This window comes from Tursiops truncatus, chromosome 16 (genome assembly GCF_011762595.2).
Source record: "Tursiops truncatus isolate mTurTru1 chromosome 16, mTurTru1.mat.Y, whole genome shotgun sequence".
NCBI lineage: Eukaryota > Metazoa > Chordata > Mammalia > Artiodactyla > Delphinidae > Tursiops > Tursiops truncatus.
This window is the reverse complement of record NC_047049.1, coordinates 53,240,110-53,263,093: the sequence shown is the minus strand read 5'-3', so window position 1 is coordinate 53,263,093 and position 22,984 is coordinate 53,240,110. Positions and strand designations below refer to the sequence as shown.

Genomic DNA, 22,984 nt, shown 5'->3' with positions numbered 1-22,984 from the left:
TTTCTTATATCCTTTCATCATCTAAGTCTGGGTTTAGTTCTTTTTCTAGTTTCTTGAGGTATAAAGTTAGATTGTTGATTTAAGGTTTTAAAATATTTACAGCTATAAACATTCACAGCTATAAAACTTCCTTTAGCACTGTTTTCACTGCATCCCATAATTTTTGGTGTTACGTTTTTCATTTTCATTTGTCTCAAGGTATTTTCTAATTTCCCTTGCAACTTCTTTGACCCATTGGTTGTTTAAGAGTGTGTTGATTGATTTCCACAGATTTATGGATCTTCCAATTTTCCTTCTGCTATTGATTTTTTAATAGAAGGGAATTTATTATTATTTTTAAAAGTTTATGACTTTTTGAATTTTTTATAAAATGTTTAAAGGTTATACTCCATTTAGAGTTATTACAAAATATTGGCTATATTCCCTGTTTGTACTACACATCCTTCTAGCCTATCTTACACCCAGTAGTTTATTTTTTTGTGGTACGCGGGCCTCTCACTGTTGTGGCCTCTCCCGTTGCGGAGCACAGGCTCCGGACGCGCAGGCTCAGCGGCCATGGCTCACGGGCCTAGCCGCTCTGCGGCATGTGGGATCCTCCCGGACCGGGGCACGAACCCGTGTCCCCTGCATCGGCAGGCGGACTCTCAACCACTGCACCACCAGGGAAGCCCCACCCAGTAGTTTAAAAAAAAATTTTTATCGGGGTATAATTGATAAACAATGTTGTGTTAGTTTCAGGTGTAAAGTGAATCTGTTATACAAATATCCACTCTTTTATTATTATTATTATTACTTTTTTTCTTTTGCGGTACTCGGGCCTGTCACTGCCGTGGTCTCTCCCGTCGCGGAGCACAGGCTCCAGACGCGCAGGCTCAGCGGCCATGGCCCACGGGCCCAGCCGCTCCGCGGCACGCAGGATCCTCCCGGACCGGGGCACGAACCCAAGCCCCCTGCATCGGCAGGCGGACCCCCAACCACTGCGCCACCAGGGAAGCCCCTATTTATTTTTTTTACTTTTTTTTAAAAATTTATTTATTTATTTTTGGCTGTGTTGGGTCTTCGCTTCTGTGTGAGGGCTTGTTGCTATATACCAGAGTTGAGTGATGTGGTCATCAGGTTAATTATTTTCATCAGCTCAGCAAAGTAGAAAAAGATCCAGGCCTCCCTAACTTGGTCTGAAATAATCCCAAAGCAGTCGACAAAGACTAAAGATTGCTTAATGGGAAAAATTACCCTGGAATTTCCAAATTAAAACTTCTTCATGAAGAGCTCCTCTTCACTTTGTGCAAGCAGCGATCCGGATTTGGAGTCTCTCAGTCTGCAGTGAGGGGACTGCCCAGTGAGAACAGCTCACAACCTGTAATAATACTCAGACACTTCAACTTGCTGGAGCGTGAAGATTAGATTAGTTACTGTATGGGGACAAAAATCCAGACAGTGGCCAAGGAATGTCTCAAACACAAATAATGGTAATTTCCTCCCCATTCCCCATAAATGTTTCCTCAATGAAGACTAGGAAATGAGAATAGTGTGGAGTGATAATCTGCACAAACTGGAGGTTAACCCTCCGGTTTGTGCAGAGATGTGGCAGGGAATGTTGTTAATCTCATCTGGGTTGAGCCCAATCCCACAATCAACAGGAAGGGTCAGAAGACAATTACGGAAAGAAGCCCCAGTTTTGTAAAAATCCATCTCTTTGGGACAAACCTTTTCTGTCTTTTCGTGACCATAAGCATGTCATTTCACCCCTTGGAGACAGTGCCGGAAATTATTTGTTCTGAGTGTCATAATTCCTACGTAGGGTGGTAGTTATCATTTACCTCCTTTACCTTGGGACGTAACAGAAGTTGGAAGACAGTAAGTGCCTTGCCCAGGGTCATGAGCGGAAAGAGACCGAGGCTGGGGGTCAAATCTAACCTGCAGACCAGACGGGCAGTGTTCTGCTCTGCACCTCAGCTGAGGAAGAGCCTCAGCTGAGTAAGGAGGCCAGTTCCCCCTCGGCTCAATATAATATCTTTAGTTCACATGTTCTTTCCTTAAGTTTCTTGAAAATCCTGTGCTAACGTTGCCTTAATTTGTATGTTTTTTATAAATCCAATATTCTATATAAATACCCTTTTAAATTATTCTTTTTTCCTGGAAGCACTGAGGAATTTTTATCTTTACAGTCTAATAGTTTTTTTTAGGATATGTCTTGGTGTTAATCATCCTGAGTTAATTTTCTTCAGTACACTTGATTCATTCAGTAGATTCAGGTCTTCTATTTCTGGAATATTTTCTTGGATTACTTTATTATGATAAAACACATTAACAAAATTTACCGTCAAAACCGTTAAGTGTTCAGTTCAGTGGCATTAAGTATGTTCACAGTGTTGTGTTACCATCATGACCATCCATCTACAGAACTCTTCTTGAAAAACTGAAACTTTGCACTCATTAAACAATAACACCCCATCGTCCTCTTCCCTCAGCTCCTGGCAACCAACATTCTACTTTAGGTTTCTATAAATTTGATCACTCTAGATACCGCATGTAAGTTGAATCATACAGTATTTTCTTATTGTGACCGGCTGATTTCACTTAGCATAATGTCCTCAAGGTTCGTCCGTGTTGTAGCGTGTGTCACATTTTTTTCTTTTCCAGGCTGAATAATATTTCATTTTATGTATATACCACATTTTGTTTGTCCATTCATCCATTTATGGACACTGGGGTTGCTTGGATCAATTGGCTATTGTGAATAATGTTGCTGTGAACATGGGTGTACAAATTTCTGTTCAAGTACCTGCTTTCACTTCTTTTGTGTATATGCCCCAAAGTGGAATTGCAAGATCATATCGTAATTTTATTTTTAATTTCTGAGAAACTGCCATACTGTTTTTATTAGTGGTTACACCTTTTTAGAGTCCCAATGACGGTGCACACGGGTTCCAATTTATCCATATCCTTGCCAACACTACAGTTCTTTTCTTTTTTTTTTTTTAAGTAGCCATCCTGAAGGGTGCAAGGTAGTATCTCATGATGGTTTTGATTTGCATTTTCCTAATAATTAGTAATATTAAACATCTTTTCATGTACTTAATAGCTATGTGTATATATTTTTTTGAGAAATATTTATTCAAGTCATTTGCCCATTTAAAAAATCAGGTTATTTGTTTTAATGTTGTTGAGTTGCAGGAGCTCCATGTATTCTGAATATTAACCCCTTATCAGATATGGAGATATTTTTTCCCATTCCTTAGGTTGCCTTTTCAATCTGTGGATTGTGTCTTTTTTTTTTTTTTTTTTTTTTGGATTGTGTCTTTTGATGCACAGTTTTAAATTTTGATGTAGTCCAACTTATTTTTTCTCTTGTTGCCTGGGCTTTTGGTGTAAGAAATCATTGCCAAATCCGATGACATGAAGATTTTGCCCCGTTTTTCTTCTAGAAATTTTACAGTTTTAGTTCTTACATTTACCTCTTTGATCCATTTTTTAGTTGATTTTGTATGTGATGTTAGTGTCTGACTTCATTCGTTTGCATGTGGATATCCAGTTTTCCCAGCACCATTTACTGAAAAGACTAATCTTTCTCCATTGAATGGTCTCGGCACCCTTGTCAAAAATTATTTGAACATACATGTGAGGGTTTATTTCTGGGCTATCTGTTCTGTTCCATTGGTCTATATGTCTGCTTTTTTTGTTTGTTTTAATATTTATTAATTTAATTATTTATTTTTGGCTGTTTTGGGTCTTCGTTTCTGTGCGCGGGCTTTCTCCAGTTGTGGCGAGCGGGGGCCACTCTTCATCGCGGTGCACAGGCCTCTCACTGTCACGGCCTCTCCCGTTGTGGAGCACAGGCTCCAGACGCGCAGGCTCAGTAGTTGTGGCTCACGGGCTTAGTTGCTCCGCGGCATGTGGGATCTTCCCAGACCAGGGCTCGAACCCGTGTCCCCTGCATTGGCAGGCAGATTCTTAACCACTGCGCCACCAGGGAAGCCCTATTTTTTTTACTTTTTTAAATATCGTTATTGAAGTATAATTGCTTTACAGTGTTGTGTTTCTGCTGTACAACAGAGTGTATCAGCTATATTTATACATATATCCCCATATCCCCTCCCTCTTGAGCCTCCCTCCAACCCTCCCTATCCTACCCTCTAGGTCATCACAAAACATCAAGCTGATTTCCCTGTGCTATGCAGCAGTTTCCCACTAGCCATCCATTTTACATTTGGTAGTGTATATATCTCAGTGCTACTCTCTCACTTCGTCCCAGCTTCCCCTTCCCCCTCTGTGTCCTCAAGTCCTTTCTCTACGTCTGCGTCTTTATTCCTGCCCTGCCACTAGGTTCATCAGTACCATTTTTTTAGATTCCACATATGTGCATTAGCATGTGGTATTTGTTTTTCTCTTTCTGACTTACTTCACTCTGTATGACAGACTCTAGGTCTATCTACCTCATTACAAATAACTCAATTTCATTCCTTTTTATGGCTGAGTAATATTCCATTGTATGTATGTGCCACATCTTCTTTATCCATTCGTCTTTTTAGATTCTCTGATTTCTTGTTTCATTCCATTGTGATTGGAAAATATACTTTGTATAATTTCAGGGTTCTTGAATTTGTTAAACCTTGTTTTGTGGCCTAACGTGTGATGTGTTCGTGTGTAGCTGAGAAGAATGTGTACTCTATTAGGTGGCATGTTTTATATATGACTGTTATGTTCAATTAGTCTGTAGTGTTGTTCAAGTCCAGTATTTCCTTATTGATCTTCTGGGTTTTTTTAATCCATTATTGAAAGTGGGGCATTGAAGTCTTCTACTATTATGTTGTTGCCTATTTCTCCCTTCAAGTCTGTCAATATTTGCTTCATATATTTGGGAACTCTGAAGTTTGGTGCATAAATATTTTAAATTATTATATCTCCTTGGTGAATTGACCCTTTTATCATTATATAATGTCCTTCTTTGTCTCTAACAACAGGTTTTGACTTAAAGTATATTTTATTTGATTAGTATAGCTACCCTTGTTCTCTTTTGGTTACCATTTACATGGAATATCTTTTTCCATCTTTTCACTTTGAGCCAATGTGTGTCCTTAGATCTAAAATATGTCTCTCGTAGACAGCATATAGTTGAATCCTGTTTTTTGTTATTGTTTGTATCATTCATATATAAACTCACTACAGAACTTTCCTACGGTTTTCAAATGCCCTTTATTTGATTGCTGTGAAGGGTATGCTACATTTTGAATTTGATTGTGTATAATAAAAGTACTTCCAAAATGGTTCTAACAGTTGATACTAACCCTGACGCTAGTGTCCTGTTTCCTTTCATCTTTGTCATTCTTCCCCCATATCACCCACACACATTTAAATTGTTAATTATCAGATGCATGTGAGCTGGTTTACTTCAATTACAATTGAGGCTGAGCATCTTTTCATCAGTCTTTTCCCTTTATAATGTGTGACTTTTTGTTAGACTAAAGAAATCTTTTCCTACCTTGAAGATCATAAATCTCATTTTATTTATTTATTTTTTTGCATTACGTGGGCCTCTCACTGTTGTGGCCTCTCCCACTGCGGAGCACAGGCTCTGGACACACAGGCTCAGTGGCCATGGCTCACAGGCCTAGCCGCTCTGCAGCATGTGGGATCTTCCCAGACCGGGGCATGAACCCATGTCTCCTGCATCGGCAGGCGGACTCTCAACCACTGTGCCACCAGGGAAGCCCATAAATCCCATTTTTTCCATCATAATTTTAAAGATAGGCCTTTAACCCGTTGTTAGTTTTATTATGAATAGGTATGAGGTAGGGCTGTACTTTAAAAATATCTTTTATGAACGGTTAACCATCTTTTTCTAGATATTACCGGTATTCCCCAATGCTTTTCTCTTTCCACTTATACATTTTTCATGATCTCCAATTAAAGTGGTCATTGTGAAATAAAAGGAACAAAATGAAGAGAAGAAGAATAAGAACATACATTTACTAATGATGAATTGTGCATCCCAATCAGACATTTGAAGACAATCCTTACCCTAGTTTTACCATTTGAAAATAACTGGCAGAACTACAGTGCAAAGTGTATGAAATTGATATAAGTGAAATAGTGAAAGCTATGCATTCATATGTGCTTTTGTTGATATGCAGCTATTTTTAAAATTTTTTATACAATTTAAAAGTTACTTTCCATTTACAGTTATTGCAAAATATTGGCTATCTTCCCTGTGTTGTACAGTACATCCTTGAGCCTATTTTACGCTGAATAGCTTGCACCTCCCACTCCTCTACTCCTATATTGCTCCTCCTCCCCCACACTGATTACCACAAGTTCTCTATATCTATGAGTCTGATTCTTTTTTATATACATTAGTTTGCTGTATTTTTTAGATTCCACATATAATTAATATCATAGAGTATTTGTCTTTCTCTGACTTCTTTCACTTAGGATAATGCCCTCCAAATCCATCTATGTTGCTGCAAGTGGCAAAATTTTATTCTTAGCTGAGTAGTATTCCATTGTGTGTGTGTGTGTGTGTGTACACACACCACATTTTTATCCATCCATCTGTTGATGGACACTTAGGTTGCTTCCATATCTTGGCAGTCGTACATAATGCTCCTAGGAACATCGGGAGGCATGTATCTTTTCGAATTAATGTTTTTGGGTTTTTAGATATATACCCAGGAGTGGAATTGCTAGATCATATGGTAGATCTAGTTTTAGTGTTTTGAGAAACCCCCATGTTGTTTTCCACACTGACTGCACCAATTTACATTCCCACCAGCAGTGTACAAGTGTTCCCTTTTCTCCATATCCTCACCAACATTTGTTATTTGTGTTCTTTTTGATGATAGCCATTCTGACAGGTGTGAGGTGATATCTCATTGTGTCTTTGATTAGCATTTCCCTGATGATTAGTGATGTTGAGCATCTTTTCATATGTCTTTTGACCATCTGCATTTCTTTGGAAAAATGTCTTCTGTTCTGCCCATTTTTTAATTGAGTTGTTTGCTTTTTTTTTTGATGTTGAGTTGTATGAGCTGTTTGTAAAAGTGGTATATTAATCCCCTATCAGTTATATCATTTGCAGATATATTCTCCCATTCAGTAAGTTATCTTTTCAATCTGTTTTGTTGATGGTTTCCTTTGTTGTGCAAAAGCTTTTAAGTTTAATTAGGTCTTATTTGTTTCTTTTTGCTTTTATTTCCTTTACTTTAGGAGACAGATCCAAAAAAATATTGCTGCAATTTATGTCAAAGAGTGTTCTGTCTATGCTTTCCTCTGGGAGTATCTGGTCCTACATTTAGGCTTTAATCCATTTTGAGTTTATTTTTGTATGTGGTGTTAGAGAATGTTCTAATTTCATTCTTTTACATGTAGCTGTTTAGTTTTCCCAGCACTGCTTATTGAAGAGGCTGATTTTTCTCCATTGTATGTTTTTGCCTCCTTTGTTATAGATTAATTGACCATAAGTGCATGAGTTTATTTCTGGACTCTCTGTCCTGTACCATTGATCTATGTATCTGTTTTGGTACCAATGCCACACTGTTCAGATTACTTGTAGTATAGTCTGAAGTCAGGGAGCCTGATTCCTCCAGCTGTTTTTCTTTCTCAAGATCATTGTGACTATTTGGTGTCTTTTGTGTTCCCATACATATTTAAAAATTATTCTAGGGACTTCCCCAGTGGTCCAGTGGTTAAGACTCCACGCTTCCAGTGCAGGGGGTTGCAGGTTCAATCCCTGGTTGGGGAACTAAGATCCCATGTGCTGCACAACATGGCCAAAAAATAAAAATAAATAAAATAAGAATAATAAAATAATTTAGAAAAAAGAAATAGTTTTAAAAAATTATTCTGGTTTTGTGAAAAAAGCCATTGGTATTTTGATAGGAATTGTATTGAATCTGTAGATTGCCATGGGTAGTATGGTCATTTCGACAAAATTGATTCTTTCTATTGTAGAATACAGTATATCTTTCCATCTGTTTGTGTGGTCTTCAATTTCTTTCATCAGCATCTTAATAGTTTTAGGAGTACAAGTTTTTGCCTCCTTAGGTAGTTTTATTCCTAGGTATTATTTTTTGATATGGTGGTAAATGGGATTGTTTCCTTAATTTCTCTTTCTGATATTTCATTGTCAGTGTATAGATATGCAGCAGATTTCTGTATACTAATTTTGGATCCTGCAACTTTATGGAATTCATTGATGAGTTCTAGTAGTTTGCTGGTAGCATCTTTAGGATTTTCTATGTGTAGTATTATGTCATCTGCAAACTTCTTCCTTTCCCATTTGGATTCCTTTTATTTCCTTTACTTCTCTGATAACTGTGGCTAGGACTTCCAAAACTGTATTGAGTAAAAGTGGTGAGAGTGGGTTCCTTGTCTTGTTCCTGATCTTAGAGGAAATGCTTTCAGCTTTTCACCGTTGAGTATGATGTTAGCTGTGTGTTTGTCACATATGATCTTTATTATGTTGAGGTATGTTCCCTCTATTCCTGCTTTCTGGAGAGTTTTTATCATAAATCGATGTTCAATTTTATCAAAAGCTTTTTCTGCATCTATTGAGATGATCATGCGGTTTTTATTCAATATGATATACCATAGTAACAAATTGATTGATTTGTGGATATTTAAAACTCCTTGCATCCCTGGGATAAATCCCACTTGATCATGGTGTATGATCCTTTTAAAGTATTGTTGGATTTGGTTTGCTAGTATTTTGTTGAGGCTTTTTGCATCTATGTTCATCAATGATATTGGCCTGTAATTTTCTATTTTTGTGACACCTTTGTCTGGTTTTGGTATCAGGGCGGGTGAAGGTGGCCTCATAGAATAAGTTCAGAAGTGTTCCTTCCTCTGTAACCTTTTGGAATAGTTTCAGAGGATAGATGTTAACTCTTCTCTAAATGTTTGGTAGAATTCACCTGTGAAGTCATCTGGTCCTGGACTTTTGTTTGTTAGGAGTTTTAAAACTACTGATTCAATTTCATTACTAGTAATTGGTCTGTTCATATTTTCTATTTCTTCCTGGTTCAGTCTTGAGAGATTGTACCTTTCTAAGAATTTGTCTTGTGAATTTGTACCTTTCTAAGAATTTGTCTATTCTAGGTTGTCCGTTTTATTGGTATAGTTATTTGTAGTAGTCTCTTACAATCCTTTGTATTTCTCTGGTGTCAGTCATAACTTCTTTTTCATTTCTAATTTTATTGATTTGGATTCTCTCCCTTTTTTTCTTTTTAATTTATTTATTATTTATTTTTGGTTGCATTGGGTCTTTGTCACTGTGCATGGGCCTTCTCCAGTTGCGGCGAGTGGGGACCCTCCCCGTTGCGGTGCACAAGCCTCTCACTGCGATGGCCTTTCTTGTTGCGGAGCACAGGCTCTAGGTGCGTGGACTTCAGTAGTTGTGGCACATGGCCTCAGTAGTTGTGGCTTGCGGGCTCAGTAGTTGTGGCTTGCGGGCTCTAGAGTGCAGGCTCAGTAGTTGTGGTGCACGGGCCTAGCTGCTCTGCACCATGTGGGATCCTCCCGGACCAGGGCTCGAACCTGTGTCCCCTGCACTGGCAGGCAGATTCCCAGCCACTGCACCACCAGGGAAGCCGCCTCCCATTTTTTCTTGATGCATCTGGATATGTCTTTTTATAGACAGTATGGAAAATGTAAAGAATTATAGAAGTTTAATAACATTTTATCATGTAGAACAAAGTGTTGATATCTGGTCACTTTCCTTGTTCATCTCAATGTGGGTAGAATATGTTATGTATGAGTTTTATGGGAGAATAGACTATTACGAGGCAAGTCTGGAAGCAGAAATCAGTTAAGAATCTATTGTAACTATCTGGGATAGGGACAATCATGGTTTGGACTAGGGTGCTGGCTGTAGAAGTATAGAGAACTGGGAAGATTTTCATTATTTTGAAGGTGGAGATGATAGTTTGCTGGGAGATCTCTGCGTTCTCTCACTACATATCCAACAAAGAGGGCTCCAAAATTTTGGCTTAAGCAAACCAAAGATTGGAGTCGCTTTTAGGATAGGGTAGCCTGGGAATGGAGTCATTTTTTACCAGAGGCATTGGAGTTTCACTTTGAACATACTAAGCTTAGTATGCCAATTAGACCTCCCAGAGGAGATAGAAAGTGAACAGTTGGATACACAAGTCTGAAGTGCTAGAGAAGGGACTAGGTTTGATAGTGTCCCAGCATTTGGCACAATACCTCACAGCTTTAGTATGTATGTGCTTCATGACTCTTTGTTTGGAGAACTCTGATACAATTGTTTTTGGAAATGATTGGCAATAGCTGCATGAAATTTCATTAGAGTTGTACTTTTTTATTATATACATAATTAAGAATTTCCATATTTCTTCTATAATGGTTTGTAGATCATTGAATTGGTTGCTTGACAATAGGAATAAATTATCTTAGTGGAAATAAGAAAGGGCATGAAAGAGTAGCTTTGGAGGATAAAAGTATAGGCAAATACTATGTACGTAATGATGTAATCATATTATAAAAGTTTCATGAACTGGAAACATTTCAAGGAAAATAAGCTTTGGTATTATGTTTTTCATTTTCGTTTGTCTCAAGGTATTTTCTACAATTTATACAAAAATAGAAAATCTGAATAAGGTAATGTACTTAAACACTGTTAATACTATACATTTTCATATTTATGATCATTTGGGTTTTGCAAGGTCAAACTGCTTTTTTAATCATTTCTTAATCCTCCATACTTATTAGAGAGAGAGACTTAGGAAGTTCACAGATACAGCTGTCCAAATACGTTCAATTGAATTGAGTTCCATGTGTTTAGAGAAAGTGCCCACGATGTGTTCAGGCAGCAAGCACAACTGCGGGGAGGATCATGGGAGTCTGTTAGATCAGAGAAAGTGAGCACGTGTTTTTCAGTTGGGTCCTCATGAGATCAACCTTCTAATTGGCTCTGTAACACTTGATAAATTGACTCTTGCAACTCAACTTTTTGTAAAATTATCTATGTTGTGGAGTTGTGAAGAGAAAATGAGAGCATGTTTGGAGGTGTCTAGTTCACTGTTCCCAGAGTTTTGCCTTAAACAGTCATCATGAGTGTATCAGACATCTTTCTAGCTTCAGTGCTACTCATGGCCTAAAGCAGTTCTGAACTTGGAGATGGTGGGAGGGGGTGCAGTTCCAGGAGTGAGCAAGTTACAGAAGGCCCCCTGACACTATGGCCTGTGCTGCATGACTCTTAACCGCCTTATAGCAACCATGGCTTATTGGGATCGTTTGTTCAAAAGAGAATTTTATCATTTCCACCTCCTACAAAGTCCTAGTGATTATGGTTGGCCTGTATAATCATCCTCATTTTAGGGAGGATTAAAAAAGAGACTAGAGATGTTAAATGAAATACTTAGGGTCACATATAAAACAAACAGTCAAATTATGACTCAGGCTCTTGCGTGTTTATATGTAGCCTTTGAAAACAATGGATTTAAGAAAATAATTTAGAATATATTCAGTCATGACTTCATTCTGGTGAAGCAGCCCGAGTAAAATTAAAAAATTGTGGGGAAATTTTGCTGAGTTTAGAGAACAGCTGGGAGTCAGTTTTGTCTAAATGCAGAGGGTTGCAAACAGATTGAAGGGAGATTTTGAAAGGCCTAGGTTTGCAAGTACAGAAGGACCACTACATATGGTGGAGGGGTTGGGATTTTGGAACTGTGTACAGCGTGACTTCCATAATCACATGTGCAGCCGCAGGCAAGATGGCCGTTATTTTTTGTCTTACTCAAGGTCAGGAGGATAGTCAGTGATAGTGCTGAGCCTAGGCTTAACTACAGAATCCTCTCCTACATTATGGAAATACATTGTGGAATATAACCAGATAAGTAACTTTGATAAAACACTATCCTCTTCAGAACTGGTTCCAGAACAAAAATGCCCAACTACCACCTAGAGAGAGACACAGAACGTCTGCTGCTAGGAAAGCATGTGAGTTCCTTGTCCAAGGTCATTCACTTCTAAGCCTCCAGGTAGAAGCTCCCAACTACATCACTGAACAGACCTTCTCTTCCACGCAGGAGGCTCTGCTGGGTAGAGCTGACTATCCTTCTCTGGAGACACAGGGAGTTCCCAGTCAACAGGATGGCTCATGTGACACTCTGGTCCCAGGTATTAAAAAGGAACCAAGCTATGCTTTGGAGTACCAAGGTGACGTGGGAAGTAAACTTGGTCCTGCCTATCCATTTGCCAGCTACAAATCGGCACTCCTTCTTCATCCTCCTACATCTTCTGTGCAGTGTTTTGAGAGGGACAGGCCTGAGAGAGGGGAAAGCCAGCATATAAGGCCCTTCATTCTGCACCATGTTTGTACTGTGCAGGGAGAGGCAGCAGCAACAGAAGCAGAAGGTCCATTGTCATTACTCACTATTTCAAGGACAGCAGCAAAATGATTTGCTTATATTCTCTTCAGCTGCCTCAACAGCCTCAGAATCACCAAGGGAAACAGTAGTCCCAGGACAGCGTCTAATGCACCTGAATCATGGGGGTTTAGGGCAGCAGGTGCCCGCGCTTCAGTCATAACAGCTTGGGGGGTGGGTGTTCCCACACTAATAGAGAGCCTCTCTGTTCTCAGCTTCAGCATGTACCTCGGCAAATAATGGTCAGGTCTCTGCCAGTGCCTCTTGGGCAAGATATACAGCAAGGAGCTGCAGAGCAACCCAGTTCCCAAATGCAGCAGCTTTGGAATGAAGGGTCTACAAAGGTCAACTGCTGGGACCAAGAATGTGGCTCTAGGAAATGATTCTAAGCTTCTGAAATAATAGCCATAGGTCATCCCATAGTCATCCACACAGCAGCTGAAGGCAAAGCCCTCTCCAGGGCCCGCCAATACTGCCTTTGGGAAAACTCCAAGAGCTGCTGATCCTTTCTTGTAGGGTAGCCATGCCCAGCAGTGTTACAGCCCCTAACCAACAGCTTATAGCGATGTGTAGAAAGCTGGGCTGGAGTATGGAACACAAAACCAACAAACACAATAGCAGCAAGACAACCATCCAACAGAAGTTGCTGAATCCAAAGCAATTACAAGCAACATGAAGGGCACAACTGCAGTAGCCTTTGGATGAGAAGGCCTACAAGGCTGCTGTTGCAAAGCTCTCTACTCCGTGGAGCCAGGGCAGCAGCTGTATGTCTTCCTGCAGCCAGTTTCACCGAAGCCCTGACTGTGAAGGACCATCAACTTCAGTTGGTCTCCATACATCTGGAAGCAGCCCCTTCACTGAGGCCTCTTGAACTTTCTCCAGTTAAGGTAGGAACTTCCAATGGAGCTGCAGGCCAGGCTGTTGCACTCTAAAGAGCCCCAGGAGGATGTTGGATCAGCTGTGCAGCCCACAGCATCCCTTTAGCTGAGAGCTGGTGCGTGGGACTCAAGTGTTGTGACCAAGTCACCTGTGGATGTGGAGCAACAAGATGTCACAAGATCTGGGAGTACCCAGTGGAGCATCTGAATGCCACAATGGTAACCTGAGTTTTTGAGGAAAAGCCTGGCGTCTGTGAACCTCTACCTTTAAAATGGTTTTCATAATTTTGAACTTTAACATACAGAACCGGGCTTCCCTGGTGGCGCAGTGGTTGAGAGTCCGCCTGCCGATGCAGGGGACACGGGTTCTGTGCCCCAGTCCGGGAAGATCCCACATGCCGTGGAGCGGCTGGGCCCGTGAGCCATGGCCGCTGAGCTTGTGCGTCCGGAGCCTGTGCTCCGCAGCGGGAGAGGCCACAACAGTGAGGGGCCTGCACACAGCAAAAAAAAAAAAAAAAAAAAAAAAATACAGAACCATGTTCAGTGAAACATCAAGTTGCCTAAATAGTTTTATAGTGTGATAATTATGAAAATAAGGGATAAAATAGTAAATAATACTGATTATTCTTAGATACAAATACATGTATACATACACAGCAAAAATTTTAAAAACGTAGACTGAGTTTATATTCACTAGACAGTTGCATTTGGGCAAGTAGGAAAAACGAAGGTATAAAATATACCTTTTAAGTTATGAAACAGCTTATATAAATGTGAATAAATCTAGCATCTGATTTAATGATGGCATTTTAATTTTATTTTTTATGTTGGTCTAATTAATATATTTTCTTTAAAAAATTTTATAGAAGTATAGTTGATTTACAATGCTGTGTTAATTTTTGCGGTACAGCAAAGTGGCTCAGTTATAGATCTCTGTATATTCTTTTTCATATTCTTTTCCATTATAGTTTATCACAGGCTATTGCATATAGTTCAGTATCTCTATTGAATATAGGACCTTGTTGTTTATCCATCTGATGTATACTACTTCGCATCTGCTAATCCCAAACTCACAATCCTCCCCCTCAACCCACCTTGGCAACCACAAGTCTGTCTCTATGTCTGTGAGTCTGTTTCTGTTTCATAGATATGTTCATTTGTGTCATATTTTAGATTCTACATGTAAGTGATATCATATGGTATTTGTCTTTCTCTTTCTGACTTACTTTGCTTAGTATGATAATCTCTAGGTCCATCTATGTTGCTGCAAATGGCATTATTTCATTCTTTTTTATGGCTGAGTGATATTCCATTGTGTATGTGTGTGTGTGTATATATATATATATATATACACACACCACATCTTCCTTATCCATTCATCTGTTGATGGACATTTAGGTTGTTTCCATGTCTTGACTATTCTAAACAGTGCTGCTATGAACATAAGGGTGCACGTATCTTTTTGAATTATACTTTTGTCTGGGTACATGCCCAGGAGTGGGATTGCTGGATCATATGGCAACTCTGTTTTTAGTTTTTTGAGGAACCTCCATACTGTTTTCCATAATGGCTGCACCAATTTACATTCCCACTAGCAATGCACAAGGGTTTCCTTTTCTCCACATCCTTGCCAGTACTTGTCATTTCTTGTCTTTTTGACAATAGCCATTCTGACAGGTGTGAGGTGATACCTCATTCATTGTGGTTTTGTTTGTTTGTTTTGTTTTGTTTTTTTGCGGTATGTGGGCCTGTCACTGTTGTGGCCTCTCCTGTTGCGGAGCACAGACTCCGGACATGCAGGCTTAGCGGCCCTGGCTCACGGGCCCAGCCGCTCTGCGACATGTGGGATCTTCCCGGACCGGGGCACGAACCTGTGTCCCCTGCATTGGCAGGCAGACTCTCAACCACTGCGCCACCAGGGAAGCCCTCATTGTGGTTTTGATTTGCATTTCCCTGATGATTCATGATGTTGAACATCTTTTCATGTGCCTATTGACCATCTGTATGTTTTCTTTGGAAAAATGACTATTCAGGTCTTCTGCCCATCTTAAAATCAGGTTGTGTTTTTCTGATATTAAGTTGTATGTGTTCTTTATATATTTTGGACATTAACCCCTTATCAAACATATTGTTTGCAAATATCTTCTTCCATTCAGTAGGTTACCTTTTTGTTGGTTTACTTGGCTGTGCAAAAGCTTTTAAGTATCCTTTCCTCTAGGAGTTTTATGTTTCATATCTTACATTTAGATCTTTAATCCATTTTGAGTTTACTTTTGTATATGATGTGAAAAAATATTCTATTTTCATGTATTTACATGTAGCTGTCCAGTTTTCCCAGCATCACTTATTGAAGAGACTGTCTTTTCCCCATTGTATACTCTTGCCTCCTTTGTGGTAGATTAATTGACAATAGGTGCCTGGGTTTATTTCTGGGCTTTGTATTTTTTTTAAAGGATAGTTGATTTACAATATTGTGTTAGTTTCAGGTGTACAGCAAAGTGATTCAGCTATACATGTATTTTTTCCAGATTCTTTTCCATGATAGGTTATTGTAAGACATTGAATATAGTTCCCTGTGCTATACAGTAAATCCTTGTTGGTTATCTATTTTATGTAGAGTAGTTTGTATCTGTTAATCCCATACTCCTAATTTATCCATCCCCTGCCTCCCTCCTTTCCCCTTTGGTAACCATAAGTTTGTTTTCTATGTCTGTGAGTCTGTTTCTGTTTTGCATATAGATTCATTTGTATTATTTTTTAGATTCCATGCATAAGTGATATATAATATTTGTCTTTCTCTGTCTGATTTTCTTCACTTAGTATGATATTCTCTGGGTCCATCCATGTTGCTGCAAATGGTAATACTTCATTCTTTTTTATGGCTAAGTAATATCCCATTATATATATGTGTGTGTATATATGTATGTATATATGTGTATGTGTATACCACATCTTCTTAAACCATTCATCTGTTGATGGGCACTTGGGTGGTTTTCCATGTCTTGGCTATTGTAAATACTGTTGCTATGAACTTTGAGGTGCATGTATCTTTTTGAATTAGTTTTCATCTTTTCTGGGTATATGCCCAGGAGTGGGATTTCTGGATCAGATGGTAGCTCTATTTTTAGTTTTTAAAGGAACCTCCATACTGTTCTCCATAGTGGTTACACCAATTTACATTCCCACCAACAGTGTAGGAGGGTTCCCTTTTTTCCACACCCTCTCAAGCATTTATTATTTGTAGACTTTTTGATGATAGCCATTCTGACAGGTGTGAGGTGATACTTCATTGTAACTTTGATTTGCATTTCACTAATAATTAGTGATGTTGTGCATCTTTTCATGTGCCTGTTGGACATCTGTATGTCTTCTCTGGAGAGATGTCTATGTAGGTCTTCTGCCCCCTTTTTTTTAAAACATACAGTTCCCTGTGCTATACAGCAGGTCCTTGTTGTTTATCTGTTTTACATATAGTAGTATGTATCTGTTAGTCCCAAACTCCTAATTTATCCCTTCTCCCCCTTTCCCCTTTGGTAACCATAAAATTGTTTTCTATGTCTGTGAGTCTGTATCTGTTTTGTAAATAAGTTCACTTGTATCATTTTTTTAGATTCCATATGTAAGTGATATCATGTGATATTTGCCTTTCTCTGTCTGACTTCACTTAGAATGATAATCTCTAGGTCCATTCATGTGGCTGCAAATAGCATTATTTCATTCTTTATGGCTGAGTAGTATTACACTAAACACACACACACACACACAGACACCCACCCCCACCCCCACCACCACATCTTCTTAATCCATTCCTCTCTCAATGGACACTGAAGTTGCTTCCATGTCTTGGCTATCGTAAATAGTGCTGCTATGAACATTGGGGTGCATGTATCCTTCTGCCCGTTTTTTGATCGGTAGTTTGTTTTTCTGACATTGAGTTATTGAGCTGTTTATATATTTTGGCTATTAACCCCTTGTTAGTCACATCCTTTGCAATACTTTTTCCCCGTCCGTAGGTTGTCTTTTCATTTTGTTGATCGTTTCCTTTGCTATGCATAAGCTTTTAAGTTTGATTTGGTCCCATTTGTTTATTTTTTTCTTTTAAATCTTTTGCCTGAGGAGACTGATCTAAGAAAATATTGCTGCCATATGTGTCAGAATATTTTACCTATGTTCTCTTCTAAGAGTTTTATGGTGTCTTATATTTAGGTCTTTGAACCATTTTGAGTTTATTGTTATATATGGTGTAAGGGAGTGTTCTAATTTCATTGATTTACATGAGGCTGTCCAGCTTTCCCAACGCCACTTGCTGAAGAGACTGTCTTTTCGCCATTGTATATTCTCACCTCCTTTGTTGAAGATTAATTGACCATACGTGTGTGGGTTTATTTCTGGGTTCTTTATTGGATTCCATTGATCTATATGTCTGTTTTTGTGTCAGTACCATGCTGTTTTGATTACTGTAGCTTTGTAGTGTTGTCTGACATCTGGGAAGATTATGCCTCCAGCTGTGTTCTTTTTCCTCAGCATTTCTTTGGCAATTCTGGGTCTTTTGTGGGTCCATATAAAGTTTAGGATTATTTGTTCTAGTTCTGTGAAAAATGTCATGGGTATTTTGATAGGGATTGCATTAAATCTGTGGATTGCTTTGGGTAGTATGGCCATTTTAACAATATTAATTCTTCCAATCCAAGAGCATGGGTTATCTTTCCATTTCTTTGAATCATCTTCAGGTTTTTTTAATCAATGTTTTATAGTTTTCAGGTTATAGATCTTTTACCTCCTCAGTTAAGTTTATTCCTAGGTTGTGGTTTTTTGTTTTTTTTTTTTTGACCCAGTGGTAAACAGGATTGGTTTTTCTACTTTCTCTTTCTGACATTTCATTGTTAGTGTAAAGAAATTCAACAGATTTCTGTATATTAATATTATATCCTGCTAGCTTGTTGAACTCATTTACTAGTTCTAATAGTTTTTGTGTGGAGTTTAGGATTCTCTATAGAGTATCTTGTCACCTGCAAATAGTGACAGGTTTACCTCTTCCCTTCCAACTTGGATACCTTTTATTCCTTGTCTGAGTGCTGTGGCTAGGACTGCCAACACTATGTTGAATAGAAGTGTTGAGAATGGGCATCCTTGTCTTGTTTTTGAATTTAGTGGGAAGGCTTTCAGCTCTTCACCATTAGTATTATGTCACTGTGGGTATGTCATCAATGGCCTTTATCATGTTGAGATATCTTCCCGCGATGCCCACTTCGGTGAGAGTTTTTATCATGAATGGTGTTGTATTTTGTCAAATGCTTTTTCTGCATCTGTTGAGATGATCATGTGGTTTTTTTTCTTTCCTTTTATTAACATAGTGTATCCCATTGATTAGCAAATATTGAAACATTCCTGCATCCTGAGAATGAATCCAACTTGATCATGATGTATGATCCTTTTTATATGTCATTGGACTTGGTTTGCTAACATTTTGTTGCAGCGTTATTTACAGTAACTACAACATGGACACAACCTAAGTGTCTACCAATGGATGAATGAATAAAGAAGATGTGATCTATCTATCTACAACAGAATACTACGCAGCCATAAAAAAGAATGAAATCTTACCATTGGTGACGACATGGATGGACCTGGAGGGTATTATGCTAAGTGAAATAAATCAGACAGAGAAAGACAAATACCACATGATTTCACATATGTGGAATCTAGAAAACAAAACAAACAACAAACAAAACAAAAACAGACTCATAGATACAGAGAGTGGATTGGTGTTTGATAGAGGACAACAAGAGTGCTTCTGGGCAATGACATATCAGAGCTGCAACCTGGGGATGGGTCTTGGAGCTCAAGGGAGCAGAAGCATGGTTGCAGCAATGATGGGTCAAAGCCATGACCTGGGACCTAGGGGTAGGGCTCAGAGCAGCAGCTGGCTAGTCCCAGCAATGGTGGTTCAGAGCTGCTACTTGGGATGCAGGGAGTGGGGCTGAAGGACCAGAGGCTGCCCTGTAATAGGACAAAGATATGACCTGAGGATGGGGTACCAAACCATGACAGCTCCAGACCATATATGGTGAGGTGCTGTTGTGTTCTGATCCCAGAGAATGGGGCATAGCAGCGACTGGGATCCCTGAGGGCAAATCTCACCAGAGTCGGCTCTAGTCAGGAGGAGTAGATGCAGTGAAAGGAACACCAGGCAGCTCCATCAGTTGGGCTCAGTGTTGGTGAAGACTGTCAGAGACCTCCATAGCAAAGTCTGCAAATGTCCATGGTGGTGAGGCCTTCTGGGGTCTTCTGCTCTCCATTTCCCCTGATGTGAAATTCTTCTGAGGGCAACCCTTGTGGTGCCATGCTGCTTTTGACTGTATAATGGGATGACACAAAGTAATATGATTCCTATACTTTTCTATGTGACCTTCCTCAATTTTTGAGCCCCACAGGGGTTTTGATGCTTCTGCTTTGTAGTTCAGTGCTTTCTCTGGACTATTTTCTTTGGCCTGTAGTTATATATTGTTTTTGTTTTCTCTGGGGGAGATGAGCATTGGGACCTTCAAGCCCTCTCTCTTACTGACATCCTCTTTGACTTTTGGTTTATTTTTTCTTTCTTTAAAAATTATTTTTATTTATTTTTGGCTGCATTGGGTCTTTGTTGCTGTATGCCAGCTCTCTCTAGTTGTGTTGAGCGGAGGCTACTCCTCATTGTGGTGTGCAGGCCTCTCATTGCAGTGGCTTCTCTTGTTGTGGAGCATGGGGTCTAGATGCATGGGCTTTAGCAGTTGTGGCACGTGGGCTCAGTAGTTGTGGCTTGTGGGCTCTAGAGCGCAAGCTCAGTAGTTGTGGTGCATGGGCTTAGTTGCTCCGTGGCATGTGGGATCTTCCCGGACCAGGGATTGAAGCTGTGTCCCCTGATTGGCAGAATCAAGTCTGATTCTGATGCTTACTTTGTTTTTTCAAATTGATGCTTACTCTGTTTTTTTTCAAATGCTTACTCTGTTTTAAATTCCTGTCCTGATATTCCAACATCTCTGTCAAGTCTGATTCTGATGCTTACTCTGTTTTTTCAAATTGAGGGGGGTTGTTTTGTTTTGGTCTTTTGGCATCCTTTGTATTTTTTTCTAGCTTTTTTTGAGATAAATTTACAGGGTTATATGTTAATTATATGGTATACAATGATGATTTGATACATGTATATATTGGGAAATGATTACCAAAATAAGGTTAGTTAACACATCCATCACCTCATATAATTACCATTTTTTGTTGTGCTGAGAACATTTAAGATTTACTCTCTTAGCAAATTTCAAGCATATAATACAGTATTAATAATGTCACCATGCTGTACATTAGATCCCTAGAAGTTACTCTTTTTATAACTGGAAGCTCATTCCCTTTGGCCAACATCTCCTCATTGCCCCCACCCTCCAGCCCCTGGCAACCAGTAATCTACACTATGTTTCTATTTGTTCAGCTTTCTTATGATTCCACATGTAAGTGAAATCATACAGTATGTAATTTTTTTCTTAATAGCTGGAAATGATGTACTGAGTAAAAGAACTCCTGTAGATAAAGCTCTAGTAATGTGGTAATAGGGTATGGAACTAGGGGAAGCATTCTATCATCCTAAGGTCTCAATCTTTTAGTAAGTCTATGCCTCTGGACTGTGAGCTTCACAATTTCTCAGTTTCTTTTGTTCACCTTTCGGTAGGAGAGGATGAGTAGAGTGGGCGACAGTTGGTATTTCCCTTCTCCCACATGGAAGGCTAGAGTTGGCTTTAGTTAGGGATTTGTTTCCCCCCAGGTCACTTAGGTTTTGATCATACCTCAGCAGGCTAGGATCTGGTTAACTAGTTTCTCCTGAGTGCAGACCTTATTAAGAATAACAGAATGCTCTGGTATATTTCAGAATGGTTTCCTTTGCCATCCTCCTGGCAAAAGCACGAGGAGATTTTTCTATGATATTTATTATGGGAACCTGGCTGAGCTCCTGGAGGTAAATCTCACAACACTGTGGTGCCCCTCAACAAAATACCAGCAAACCAAATTCAACAGCATATTAAAAGGATCATACACCATGATCAATTAGGATTCGTCCTTGGGATGCAGGGATGATTCAACATACACAAATCAATAAATGTGATATACTACCTTAACAGAAGAAAGAAAAAACTCATATCATCATCTCAATACATTTGACAAAAATTTGACAAACATTGCATTTGATGAAACACAACATTATTTCTTGATAGAGACTCTCAACAAATTAGGTGTAGAAGGAATGTACTTCAACATAATAAAGGCTGTATATGACAAGCCCATAGCTTAAATTATACCTAAGAGTGAAAGGGTGAAAATTTTTCCTCTAAGTTCAGGAACAAGACAAGAATGACCACTCTCACCAATCTTATTCAACATAGTACCGGAAATTTTAACCAAAGAAATTAGGTAAGTAAAATAAATAAAAGGCATCCAAAATGGGAGGGAATAAGTAAAATTTTCTGTTTGCAAGTGGCATGATCTTATATAAAGGAAACCCTGAAGACTCAAACAAAAAAATTGTTATCAATAATAAATTCAAGGACTTCCCTGGTAGTGCAGTGGTTAAGAATCCGCCTGCCAATGCAGGGGATACAGGTTCGAGCCCTGGTCTGGGAAGATCCCACACGCCGTGGAGCAACTAAGCCCATGTGCCACAACTACTGAGCCTGTGCTCTAGAGCCTGCGAGCCACAACTACTGAAGCCCGTGCGCCTAGAGCCCATGCTCCGCAACAAGAGTAGCCCCGGCTCACCACAACTAGAGAAAGCCCGCATGCAGCAACAAAGACCCAATGCAGCCAAAATAAATAAAAATAAAATAAATAGATTTATAAAAAATAATAATAAATTCAAGAGTAGATCTCAGAAGTTCTCACCACAAGAAAAAAAATATAACTGTGTTATAGAGGATGTTAATTAGATTTATTGTGATAATTTTGCAGTGCATATAAATATCAAATCATTGTGTTATAACTGACATACATACAACATACAGATATATATTTCAATTAAAAAAAAAGATTCTGCAGATGCTCCAGTGTTCAGAAAAATTTCTCATCACTTAAAACAGAGAAAAGCCCCCACTGTTACATGGGCATTGTTATAGCTATAACTTTTACAGAGAAAATGACTTATTTTCTAGGAGGGAAAAACCGTCAAAATTCAGTGAAGTTGCAGGATATGAAATCATCACATACTTCATTGTTATAGAAATGCATTTTATCTGAACAAGAAATAAATAAAATCTCATTTACAATAGCATCAAAAAGAATTAAATACTTTCAGAATAAATTTAATCGAGGTGAAAGACCTGTACATTGAAAACTATTAAAAGTAGTGAAAAATTGAAGATACAAATAAATGCGAAGATATCCCATGTTCATGAATCAGAAGAATTAATATTGGTAAAATGTCCATACTACCCAAAGCCATCTACAGATTCAATGCAATTCCTTTCAAAATTCCAATGACATTATTCTTAGAAATAGAAAAAAAAATCCTAAAATAAAATAAATACAGAACCATAGAAGACTCCAAATAGCCAAAGCAATCTAGCACAAGAAAAATAAAGCTGGAGGCACCACGGTGCCTGATTTCAATATATACTACAGAGCTAGAGTAATCAAAACAGTATGGTACTGGCATTAAAAACAGACACATATAACAATGGAACAGAATTGAGAGCTTAGAAA

General features: G+C 38.9%; 1 protein-coding gene and 1 long non-coding RNA gene across 2 annotated transcripts in view; both read left to right on the top strand.

The window, feature by feature from the left end:
* LOC109548420 (uncharacterized) overlaps nt 1–22,984 on the top strand; it is a 126,809-nt gene that overhangs the window by 59,148 nt on the left and 44,677 nt on the right. The window lies entirely within an intron of this gene.
* LOC117308468 (cytoplasmic polyadenylated homeobox-like protein 2) lies at nt 11,599–13,760 on the top strand. The gene is made up of 3 exons (XM_033841704.2): nt 11,599–11,958; nt 12,048–12,410; nt 12,521–13,760. Exons 1-3 carry the CDS (start codon nt 11,905–11,907, stop codon nt 12,767–12,769), a joined length of 666 nt encoding a protein of 221 aa, XP_033697595.1. The 5' UTR covers nt 11,599–11,904; the 3' UTR covers nt 12,770–13,760.

Coding starts and splice junctions, on each gene's coding strand:
- LOC117308468 (XM_033841704.2), top strand. CDS start 11,905: ATGCCCAACTACCACCTAGAGAGAGACACAGAACGTCTGCTGCTAGGA. Junction 11,959..12,047: donor GTCTGCTGCTAGGAAAGCAT/GTGAGTTCCTTG, acceptor TCTTCCACGCAG/GAGGCTCTGCTGGGTAGAGC. Junction 12,411..12,520: donor TCACTATTTCAAGGACAGCA/GCAAAATGATTT, acceptor ATGGGGGTTTAG/GGCAGCAGGTGCCCGCGCTT.